At 41.8% G+C, this 12,506-nt stretch overlaps 1 protein-coding gene across 2 annotated transcripts in view; it reads left to right on the top strand.

The window, feature by feature from the left end:
- The window catches only part of TDRD12 (tudor domain containing 12), an 82,229-nt gene that overhangs the window by 17,770 nt on the left and 51,953 nt on the right, over nt 1–12,506 (top strand). For both annotated transcript variants that reach the window (XM_068528345.1, XM_068528346.1), the window contains exons 5-8: nt 3,319–3,374; nt 4,765–4,850; nt 9,147–9,336; nt 9,805–9,894. In XM_068528345.1, the coding sequence (XP_068384446.1) occupies nt 3,319–3,374; nt 4,765–4,850; nt 9,147–9,336; nt 9,805–9,894 (422 nt within the window). The remainder of the gene's footprint in view (nt 1–3,318; nt 3,375–4,764; nt 4,851–9,146; nt 9,337–9,804; nt 9,895–12,506) is intronic.

Below are 12,506 nucleotides of genomic sequence, written 5' to 3' on the forward strand. Positions count from 1 at the left end.
GATCAGTCACAGCGCCTTCTCCACGCACTGCACAAATCTTTTTTTTGCGTTTCAGTTGCATTTTTACCTTTCTTGAAATAATAAAGCATAATATGCCGAAAATGTTGCTTTTTTTCTTCCGTCTTCAATATTAAAATGGCTACACAGAAATTCGCCAAAAAATTTTGATTTTTTTTTTTTAAATGCACGCTGATATGACAGCTGTCACAATACAATCTAACAAAATTGTTTCGAATGAAGTTAAACACAATTAAGTGCTACTAGAGCCATCTTATGGAAAAAAAGAACAAACCTTTTGGCCAGCCTAGTATTTTGAAGTTCTTTGCCAGTACACGTATTCCCTTCTACTTTCAGTTGTTTTCCTGGGTGAATACAGTTGGCATACTTGCTGTCTTTAACCACTCCCCTCTTGATAGCCAGCTAGATTGTTACCAAACCATTTTGCACTGTACATTCTCATAAGAATATAGGTAAATCAAAGTGAGATATATAGATGCAGAAATGTATACATGCATGCATGCACATGTGTACACATGTATCACACACACACACACACACACACACACACACCCCCACCCCTGTCTAGTAATTTGACCACATTGCCAGTGTTTGTACAGGATGGGTCCCTGCATGGGGCAGTGCTGTGTCGGAGTTCTGACTGTGATCTTTGCTGTCTTGAATGAGCACTACCTGAGGTCCTGGGGGTAGCCCCATCCTCCACCTCCAACACTGTGGCTTTGTGGGAGAAGAAGCTATGGGAAGCAGCACGATTTTGATTCAACTTGCACGTCCCGGTGATGTTGCATTCTAAGTTCTCTCTGAACTTGGAAGTTGCCTCTCTTATGGATGCTTTTGTGGGATCTGTGGAGACCCTCCCATCTCCATGCCCCCAGCCCTCATCACCTGTAGCTCCCTTGGGATGATGAATGCATCACTCTTGTGGCTGCCTCGGAATCCACACTGATAAGCCAGCTGGTCTCTGCTGAGGCCGCTGCTCCGCCAGGCTGCCCAGCAGCGCCTGCCCCCTTCCTGTCCCTCTTGCAGAGCAGCCAGCTCTCTGTGCCCAGCTCTTCCTCAGAGGCAGACCCCTGTCTTTCTCACGCCCCCTCTGCATTACCCCGTTCCCAGCGCCACCACAGTGCTCCCCAGGGGCCTTCCCAGCCTTGGACACACCCAACCCTAGGAGACCCTCAGTGTAGGCGAAGAAGGGCTTCAGGTAAGTGATCTTACTGGGTTTTGATCACCTTCTCTGATGTTGCTGGTTTTGTGTTTGCGCCTCATCTGGAATGTCTGTCTTAACGTGTGTATTACGGTTTTTGTTAAATTGCCCTTCCAAAGGACTAGTGGTCTGTACTCCCATCGCTGGGTATAGAAAGGGCTGCTCTCCCCACACAACGCAGAATATCATCAGGCTTTTTAACTTCTGCTTGTTTGCCGGACAATGCTATTTTGTTTTAAGTTGTATTTTTCTGACTTGTGAAGTTGGGTATCTCTTGACATAGTTAGTGTGTGTGTGTGTGTGTGTGTGTGTGTGTGCGCGCGCGCGCCTGTGTTGAGAGAGAGACACACATACACAGACACACAGACTCATTGATTAACCTGTGACAGACTTGTTGACTTACTTGTTCATAGACTAGATTGATTGATTTTTCTCTTGGGCCTTTTCCTTATTAGGAATCTACTACATTTTGTTAAAAAACAAAAAGCTTATTAGGTAATTTTTTGTATAGCAAGGTTTTCAAACCACTGTATTCGTTTGTTTGTTTGTTTATACCTCCCTTCGGAAACCCTTTGTGATTCTCTTGAAGTAATGTGCTTAGTATCTTAGTAAAAATAAAAATAACAGGGCTAAGTGCTTTATGTACATTACCTCATTTGATCTTTGAAACAACCCTTGGAGGATGGTGATGGCATCTCTGATACATAAAACCAGTGGAGAAACATAAAACGTATCACTCCAACCTTACTTTATTTTATTTTTGTTCCATGCTTCCAAATACTGGTTTTTCATGATCTTCCACTGCCTATAGCTTCTCCTGCGATTTTCTTTCCAAAGCATAGTGTGACTCTGACTCCAGTTTGGGAGTGTGTGTGTGTGTGTGTGTGTGTGTGTGTGTGTGTGTGTGTGTTTTAACACACCACCAAGCAATTAAGGCAGCTTAACCTGACATAGCATCAGATCCCACAGGTTAAGGGCTCCACCCTACAAGACCTCCCCCAGCCCCCCCGAACTTCAGATGCCAATTTCAAGTCTGGGTTGTCACCTGTGCTTCTGACTGGGATGGCTATAAATGAGAGGTTCCCTTCTTGGGTTTGATGAATTTGCTCTCAGAACTCAGAAACATTTTACTTACTAGATTACCAGTTTAGTATAAAAGAGATAACTCAGGAGCAGCCAGATGGAAGAGATGCACAGGGCAAGGTGTGTGGGGAGGCGCTTCCTTCCCTCTCCAGGCACACCTGTCCCCCACATCTCCACGTGTTCACCAGCCCAGAAGCTCCCAACCTGGGCCATTTTTGGTGTTTATGGAGGCTTCATTACCTAGCCATGATTGATTAAATCTTTGGCCATTGGCAATTGATTCAACCTCCAGCCCCTTTCTCCTCCCTGGAGGTCAGGTTGGTGGGACTGAAAGTTCCAACCCTCTAATCACAAGGTTGGTTCCCCTGGCAACCAGCCCCCATTCTTAAGTTACCTTGGTGCTTTCCACTCGTCACCTTGTCACTCTCATCACTGAACTCTGTGCCAGAAACAGGGGCAATGACAAAATACATATTTCTTATCATAAATCACAGTATCACACATAGGAAAGGACAAGATGATAGGGAGACATGGGACACGGTGAAAGGGGTACCACGAGACAGTAGTGGCTGCGTTTCCCACAGCCACTTTTAGAATGTTGGTTTAACCAACACGTGTGGAGCCCTCGCTCTGTGCCAGCCTGTGCTGAGCAATCCTCACTCAGGGTCCCTGTCCTGGGAAGCTAGCGTTCTGGCTGGGAGACAGGTGTCGCAGGTAATGGAACGATGGTGTTGGGACAGATGATGCCGTGGAGGTGGGCACGGTAGCTCAGGAAGCCCCAGAAAGGGGCCCATTCTCAGCGAGTCTCTGCACTGGCACAGGCGGGCATGGAAGAGAAGTTTGCTGTGGGGTGCAGCTGGGATCATCACCCCCAGGCCAGAGCCAGACTCCCCATTACCTGCATCATATGTTCAGCGTGTAATATCAGAAACATCCAGTGTATAATTTACTAAATGATGTTAGCGTACTGGCCTCGGCTTTTTACTTAATGAAGTTGCCTCTGTTCTCTGTTCCAGACCTGCCAAGAAGTGGGACAGTGCAGCTATTCGGTACTTTCAAAACATCCTAAAAGGTGAGGCAAGTGCATGATCACTGCAGCCTGCTCTGAACTGACACCTTCTGTTGATGAGGGGGTTTGAGATGTGCGTGCTTAGCTGTTTGACCCCTTTTTGGGGTTCATAAGTGACCTGGAGCTTCTTCCACCCCAAGTGTCACAGTGACTCTGCACCCCTGGAATTTTTGGGGTGGATGTGGGCATCAGTAATTGACAGGTGAAATCAGGAAGGAGCTATGTGGGTGAGGACCCTTACACAATAATAATGCCTGTCTCTTAGTTTGCATAGAAGCTGCAGCACTGCAAAATAAATGTACGTGCATTTCATTGAACCAACAGTTGATGAAATGCCTAACTTTTTTTTAGCGAGCAAGGGGTAGTAAATGGATACTTACTGTGTGATCACCGTCATTGCTAATGAAGATGTGTAGAATGTCTCAGTGCCTATTTAGTGTGCTCTTTTTATTTTATATCTTTGGCTGTAAAATAGACTCTCATTTGTGACATCTGTCCTAACCCCTGGCAGTCTGAGCCAAATAACTGTGCCGAACTCCAGGGCTGTTCTGAGGAGTAGTGAGTTTGCATTGCCTGGGGTGCTGGCCCCTCTCCTCCACTGCCCCACTGTCCAGGTAAAGGAGCAACCAGAGGCGTTGCACCTGGGAGAAATGGGAGGGAGGGGCGCCTCTGGTTTTGTAGCTTGGGCCCTTGTGAGCCCACAGGGGGCCCGGGAGACACAGGTTTGGAGGAGGCAGAGCGCTTGGGTTGAACACCATCCTGCTACGTCTGCGTAGCCTCCTCACCTGTAAAATGATAACAGCGCTTACCCCAAAGTGTTGTGGTAAGAGTGAAATGCAGTACGTTTGTAAAGGACGGAGTGGAGTGCCTATTGGTGCCCACACATGGAGCTGCTCTGTGGGGCATTTGGAGGGGTGGAATGGACTCAGGTGAAAGACTGTGACTCGGCACGTGGGTTTGGGAGTCACTGGAAAAGAAGAGAGGGCCCAGAACTGTGCTCAAGGTGCTGTCACGGGGTGGCAGGAGGAGGATGGCGGGCTGAGGGGGACGGAGGACACATGGCTGACTTCGTGCTGGGAGAGCCTGCACCTTGCCTTGCCCAGTGCCAGACCCCTTCTGCGGGAGGAAGCTGTTGAATGTTGTGGCACTGGGTAATCGTGAGTGGTTAGCAGAGGTTAATAGGTGAGAAATAGTCATAGTTGTTTAAAGCATACTTTTTTTTTTTTTTTTTTGGCCTCGCGGTGTGGCATGCGGGATCTTAGTTCCCTGACCAGGGATCGAACCCGCACCCCCTGCAGTGGAAGCGTGGAGTCCTAACCGCTGGGCCACCAGGGAAGTCCCTCAAGCATACTTTTAATATCAGCTACTTTATGTTTTGATTTATGCTATTTAGCAGCTACCCAGGTGGAAGCCAAATTGTGTGCTGTGGAAGAAGATACTTTTGAGGTTTTCCTTTATGTAACTACAAAAAATGAAGAGGTAAGTGAAAGAATTGTATTCTTAAAATATTATTTAGAATGCTTATTTTAATAAAACAGTACACACCTAGGAAAACAATGTCATTCACACAGCATATAAATTTTCTTAATCTTTCAAGGTCTGGCTTAGATCAGAAGTTAGCCAGGACTGTTTTTCTTCTTTTAATACTTTAAAAAACTACTTTAGTATTTTATTTAGACAGCATTTTATTTAGTAATGGACAAGAAATTATTCCTATAGCGAAGAGTGTGAAATGTTATTTTCTTGTAAGAGGACGTAATTTTCTTGAATACACACATTTGGTGTGGTTTTAGTTCCCTGCTTTTTCCTTTCCATAATTTTCTCATTGTATAGACTATGCTCACTGTAAAGAATTCAGATACCATAAGTAGAAAGGAAGTGGGCCTCACCTGTGAACCCCCTCTTTCCTCCACCCAGTAATTAGCTGTTCACCTTTGGCTGGCTGCCCTTTATGAAGGGTGGTATGAGGAAGCAGCAGCTCTGTACCTTGTGTGGAGGTGGATAGAGCTGCAGATCTAGGGCTGCTCAGGGCCCACAGAGGGCATCTAAAACCTGTATTTATTTTAAAACTTTGTTTTGGAACAATTTTACACTTACAGACGAGATGCCAAAATAGTGCAGAGATTTTTGTATGTGCTTTACCTGGGTTCTCCTAATTTTAACCATACAAACAAGTAGTACAGTGATTAAAACCAGAAAATTTACACTGATAAAATATAATTTAAAAAAATCTACAGACCTTATTTGAATTTTGCCGGTTTTTCCACTAATTTCCTCTCTCTGGTTTCAGATCTGATCTCAGATCCCACATTGCGTCTGACTGTCAAATCTCCTTAGTCTCCTCCAATCTGTGACAGTTGTCTTTCCTCCTCTTTTAAGACCTTGTCACTTCTGAAGAGTACTGGCCAGTTATTTTGTAGAATGTTACTCAATTTGGCATTATTTGATGTTTTCTCATGATTAGCTTGAGTTGTTGCATGCTTTTAGCAAGAATGCTACAGAAGTGATGCCCGTCTCAGTACGTCAGAGCGGGGGTTATGATGTTGATAATGTTTTATTATTTGTCATCTTAATCATGATCACCTGGTTAGGGTGGTGTCTGCTAGGTTTTTCCTCAACAGAGTTACTGTTTATTCCTTTTTGAAATTATTAAGTATCTTACGGGGAGATACTTGGAGACCATGCGGATAGCCATCAATGACTCTTGTCTGCAAAACTTATTTCTGTGGTGTTTGCCCATTTCCATCATGCCTTCTGCATTTTTAACTGGAATCTATGAAGAAGAACTGACCCTTCTTCCCATTTATTAATTGATTCAATAATTTATCTTAGTATAGACTCTTTGGATACTTATTTTACTCTGAGGATATAATCCACCATTATCATTATTTTCCTGCTCAAGTTGTTGCAGATTTAGTTGTTAGGAGCTTCTTCAAAGTGGCTGATGTGTCCTTTCTACGTGCCCCATCATAGTTGAAAACTCTTACTTTCTGGTACCACAGGATGCTCCAGGCTAATTTTGTCCTTTTCCAGTCCCAGCCCTAGAATCAGCCACTTCTCCAAGAAGTGGTTCCTTTTATTGAAGAATGGTCTTCAGATATTAAGATCAGGGCACTAGGTGTGCTCATTATTACTACTGGGGTGTCGTTGATTGCAGGCCCTCTCAGCAGACAGATAGGAAAGACATGTATGTATGTTAAACCACTTACACAAACATTTACACCACACGTTACAGAATTTTTTTCTGGTGATGAGAACTTTTAAGATTTACTCTTAGTAACTTTCAAATATGCAATACAGTATTATTAACTATAGCCACCATGCTGTACATTATATGCCCATGACTTACTTGTTTTATAATTGGAAGTTTTCACCTTCTGACTCCCTTCACCCAGTTCATCACCTTCCCCCCGTATTCCCCCCAACCCCAGCTCTGGCAACCACCAATCTGTTCTCTGTATCTATGAGCTTAGGTTTTTTTTTTTTTTGTTTATTTTGTTTTCTTTTGGTTTTAGATTCCACATACCAGTGGAGATTATATAGCATTTGTCTTTCTCTGACTTATTTCACTTAGCATAATGTCCTTAAGGTATTGTCACAAATGGAAAGATTTTGGGTTTTTTTGTGGCCAAATCACATTCCATTGGGTATATGTATATACAGCACATTTTTTTTAACATCTTTATTGGAGTATAATTGCTTTACAATGGTGTGTTAGTTTCTGCTTTATAACAAAGTGAATCAGTTATACATATACATATGTCCCCATATCTCCTCCCTCTTGCATCTCCCTCCCTGCCACCCTCCCTATCCCACCCCTCTAGGTGGTCACAAAGCACCGAGCTGATCTCCCTGTGCTGTGTGGCTGCTTCCCACTAGCTATATATTTTACGTTTATGCCACATTTTTTTTATCCATTCATCCACCCACGAAAGCTTAGATTATTTCCATTAACTTGGCTATTGTAAATAATGTTGCAGTGAACATGGGGATGCATGTATCTTTTCAAGTGAATGTTTTCATTTTCTTCAGATAAATAGCCAGAAGTGGAATTGCTAGACTGTATGGTAGTTCTATTTTTAATTTCTAGAGGAATCTCCATGCTGTTTTCCATAGTGAGTATACCAACTTACATTCCCACCATAAGGGTTCCTTTTTCTCCACATACTTGCCAGCACTTGGTGTTTCTTTTTAACAACAGCCATTCTGACAGATGTGAAGTGTTACCTCACTGTGGTTTTTTTTTAAATTTATTTAATGAATTTATTTACTTTTGGTTGCCTTGGGTTTTTGTAGCTGCGCGTGGGCTTTCTCTAGTTGCGGCGAGCGGAGGCTACTCTTCGTTGCAGTGCGTGGGCTTCTCACTGCGGTGGCTTCTCTTGTTGCGGAGCACAGGCTCCAGGCGCGTGGGCTTCAGTAGTTGTGGCTCACAGGCTCTAGAGCACAGGTTCTAGTTGTGGCGCACGGGCTTAGTTGCTCCACAGCATGTGGGATCTTCCCGGACCAGGGCTCGAACCCGTGTCCCCTGCATTGGCAGGCAGATTCCTAACCACTGCACCACCAGGAAAGCCCCTCATTGTGGTTTTGGTTTGCATTTCCCTGATTATTAGGGATATTGAGCATCTTTCCTTGTACCTGTTGGCCATCTGTATGTCTTCTTTGGAAAAAAGTCTACTCAGATCCTCTGCCCATTTTTGAGTTGGATTATTTGGGGGTTTGTTTGTTTGTTGCTATTGTTGTTGTGTGAGTTCTTTATGTATTTTGGATATTAACCCCTTATCAGACAAATGACTTATAGATATTTTCTCTCATTAAGAGTCTTTTCATTTTGTTGGTGCTTTCCTTTGCTGTGCAGAAGCATTTTAGTTTGATGTAGTCCCACTGGTTTATTTTTGCTTTTGTTGCCTTTGCTTTCGGTGTCAAATCCAAAAAATCATCTCCAAGACCAGTGTCAAGGAGCTTATCACCTATGTTTTCTTCTAGGAGTTTTATGGTTTCAGATCTTATATTCAAGTCTTTAATCCATTTTGAGTTTGCTTTTGTATATGGTGTAAGAACGTGGTCCAGTTTCATTCTTCTGCATGTGGCTGTCCAGTTTTCCCAACACTGTTTTTTGAAGAGACTGTCATTTCCCCATTATATATTATTGACTCCTTTTTCATAATTTAATTGACCATATATGTGTGGGTTTATTTCTGGGCTGTCTGTTCTGTTCCATTGATCTATGTGTCTGTTTTTATGCCAATACCATACTATTTTCATTAGTATCTTTTGTCCATTTTAAAATTGGTTTTGTTTTCTTTATATTCAGTTTTGAGAGTTCTTTATGTATTCTGGATACACGTCCATCCAGATATATTATTTAAAAATATTTTCTCCTTTTCTGTGGTTTGCCCTTTACAGTATCTTTTGAAAAGCAGAAATTTAAAATTTTGATAAAATCTAATTTATCAGTTTTTTCTTTTATGATTTGTGTTTTGTCTTCACCCTCTTCCCAGATCTTTGCCTGGCAAAGTCATGTTAGTTCTCAAGCACTTTCAAATAGACGTTTTTTAGATTTTGTACCGTTTCTTACTGTTTTTCTTATCAGGAAGGTTGGTCAGAAGTATCTAGTTCACCATTACTAGAGCAGAAGTCAAGAGATCAATTTCTATCAAATTATGTTCTATAAAATAATTTTTCTGAAGATTGAAATTTTCGGTTAAGTTTGGCCTATTTTCTGAACAGTCACCTGAGTATATTTGTCTTATTCATGAAATGTTTAAAATTATACAGGTTTGTGTTAACGATGATCTGGTTGCAAAGAACTTCGCTTGTTATGTATCACCCACGGAGAATAAAAACCTTGATTCTTTAGAGAAACCAAGATTGAGTATAAAGTCAGCATCCTTTTCCAGTAAACTCAATCCAGCACTTGCTCTTTGGCCAATGTTTTTTCAAGGAAAAGATTCTCAAAGGATGGAAAGTGAGTGGATTTCACCAATATGTTTCTCTTAAACTGTCTTATTTATAGGAATCTTAGTGTATTGATATAAATTGTTGTACAGACTTTTCCCCGTATGGAGGCAGAGACTTCGACTCTGAATTTAATATTTGAATTTTAATCCTGGTGAGTTTGTTACAAGTTTTGAGGTTCTAAAAGAGCTGCTGCAGTTTGTTTTTATGAGAACAGGATAAAAAACTATTGTCAATTTCTTATTAACATGGAGTTATATTTTCAGAAGTCCATGTGTTCATAGTTTAAAGATATTATCAAAACAAGGTTTTGTTTACTGTTTTAGATACTTTAAAAAAGAGCCATTTATTAGCATGAAAATATGAGAAGAGTCAGTCACGGACAATGCAAACAACTTTAAATGTTTCTCTCTACATCCACTTTTGCATTTTGGGTTTTATTTCATGCTTTTACCCTGAAACGTATTCTTTCTGTCAGAGTCAAGTGGTTTAACTTTTCTGGCAAAGTCTCTCCAGCATCCGTGGCCCAAGGGTGTCGGTGACCTCGGGCCAACCGCTAGGATCCTGGGTGAGTTCTCTTTTGCTCCATTTCATAGGCAACGTAAAAGAACACTCTTAACTATCTAAAGATTGTAGGGGTTGTTTAGAAGGGCTGTGGTAATTCTCTCTCTTTCTCCCTTAATTTAATGGAATCAATTTATGATGTAGATGCTGACAAAGATAATTTGCCTTGCAGTCCATAGGATTTTACCATAACATAAAGAACATAACAGGCACTTGTTCATGTGTAGGACTGATTTATTGCAGCCCATCCATAGGCCAGTGATTATTATTTGTCTTCAGAATACACATATGGATTTATGATTGATTTTTACTTTAAGCAATAGGATGCATAAAAATAAGAAAGAGGCGGGGGCTTCCCTGGTGGCGCAGTGGTTAAGAATCTGCCTGACAATGCAGGGGACACAGGTTTGAGCCCTGGTCCGGGAAGATCCCACATGCCGCGGAGCAACTAAGCCCGTGCGCCACAACTACTGAGCCTGTGCTCCAGAGCCCGCGAGCCACAACTACTGAGCCCTTGTGCCACAACTACTGAAGCTCGCACGCCTAGAGCCCATGCTCCACAAGAGAAGCCACCGCAATAAGCCCGAGCACCGCAACTAAGAGTAGCCCCCGCTCACTGCAACTAGAGGAAGCCCATGTGCAGCAGTGACCCAGCGCAGCCAACAATAAATAAATAAATTTATTTAAAAAAATAATAAGAAAGAGGCATTTATGAAATCAGAAATATCCAGTCTTTAATTCCATATCTCCAAGGTATTTAATGAATTGGATTTGTTGGGCAAGGGTGAAACATGCCAGCCACTCTGATGCTTGGCTCACCCTCTGTGGTGATTCCTCTGTGATCACTCTTACATTGGGTGTATGTATACCTATTGATATTTCAGAGATATCCATTGTGAACTTCAAGTAAAGTAAAGCTTTAGTCAACTAAAATATTCCGTGCACCTTAAATTTTTTAAATTACCTTGGTAATGTTGTTCATCATAGAAAAATACAGGTAGTTTTAAAAGCCTGTCACCTTTGATGTACCTACTTATTAAAATTTTACAGTTTTTTTTTTTCCAAAGTTTTCCAGATGTGAGGGTGTGTCTTACAGAAATGGGATCCTACTATACCTACCTCTTTGTAGTGGTTTTTCACTTCTTTCTAGGTCAAATGCATCCAGTATAACCTCTCTGAGGTGAGACTCTGTCAGTCCACTCCCTCCTCTGTGGCACCGGGAGGCCTTATTCCCTCCTGCTGAGTTGGGCCGACGGGCTCTCCTTGTGCAGAGTTTGTGTGGTGGATGTTGGCACGTGTGGCCCCCACCCATATTCTGATGTGCCTCCTGTAGGGGTCCCAGATGGGAATTTCTGCTGAGAGGAGCCCATTACTAATGGGAATGTGTTATTTCCGTCTGTGTTTTTTCCATTTCCACGAGAGCAAGAAAAATACCAGGCACTTAGATCGTGTTTAACCACTGCACAGCTTTCCATTGTATAGACATATTATTTCAAGTAGCCCCAGATTGCTGGGCAATAATTGTTTCCTACTTTTCTTTATTACAATCAGTGTTGGAATGAACTCTGCATATCTTTGAAAAGGAAAAGGTTGATGGTAAACAAAAGAAAGCTAATGTGAGATGTGACTGGATTATCATGTAAGAAACAAAATTATTAGATGTTACTTATTCAAGCAAAGATTTCCTTTTTCTTGTTAATTATTATGAGGAGCTATTTCAATTATATTTTTATTAAGTTTTGATACTTCTTGAAGTTGCCTTATTTTTTCAAAAATCAAAGTGTAGTACTTTTTAATACTTGGCTAAACAGTCAAATAGTATAGAAAGGCTGTAATGAAAAATAATTTTCTCTTGTCCAGCTTCTTCTCACCCAGGCCCCTCCCTAGAGGTAAACCGTTTATTTTTTCTTAGCTATTTATCTTGGCAGTTATCTTTAAGTTTTAAAATATTTATGATTATTTTACTCTGCCCAGGCTTATGCATTCTAGACCTTGTCCTGACTTCTGCAGCAGGTTAGCTCTCACACCCCCGTTCCACACGTCTTCGGTCCTCAGATACTCAGGAAGCGCCTACTGTGTGTCAGGCACTGTTCTAGGATTCATCAGAAAAGGAATCAAAATCTGTTTTCCTGGAGTTTACTTACATTTTCTCAATAAAACTTTTATTTTAGAATGATCACAAACTTCGAGAAAAGTTGGAGAGCATTACAAAGAACTTGATTTTATCCTAAACCATTTGAGAATAAGTTGCCGACTGGAACACCCCAGCTCTCTCCAATACTTGAGTGTGTTTTTCTTAGAAATAAGGGTACTCTCAAAAATATTCAAAGTACAACCCATCTAAATCAGAAATTAACGCTGATACATTGTGATCATCTAACCCTCAGCTACCATTGAAATTTTGCCAGTTGTCCCACTAATTCCTTTGTGGGAGAAAGACGGAGCTCAGCACCACGTGGTGCAATTCCCGGCCTCCCTCGGTCTGCAGCAGTCATCAGTCTTCCCTGGGTTCTCCTGACTGTGACACCTTTGAAGATTATGGACCAGTTATTCTGTGGAATGTCATCAATTGTGGCAGATGATTTCCTGTTCCCAAATTCATTGATTTTTGCTCTG

This window comes from Eschrichtius robustus, chromosome 19 (genome assembly GCF_028021215.1).
Source record: "Eschrichtius robustus isolate mEscRob2 chromosome 19, mEscRob2.pri, whole genome shotgun sequence".
In the NCBI taxonomy this organism is placed as follows: domain Eukaryota; kingdom Metazoa; phylum Chordata; class Mammalia; order Artiodactyla; family Eschrichtiidae; genus Eschrichtius; species Eschrichtius robustus.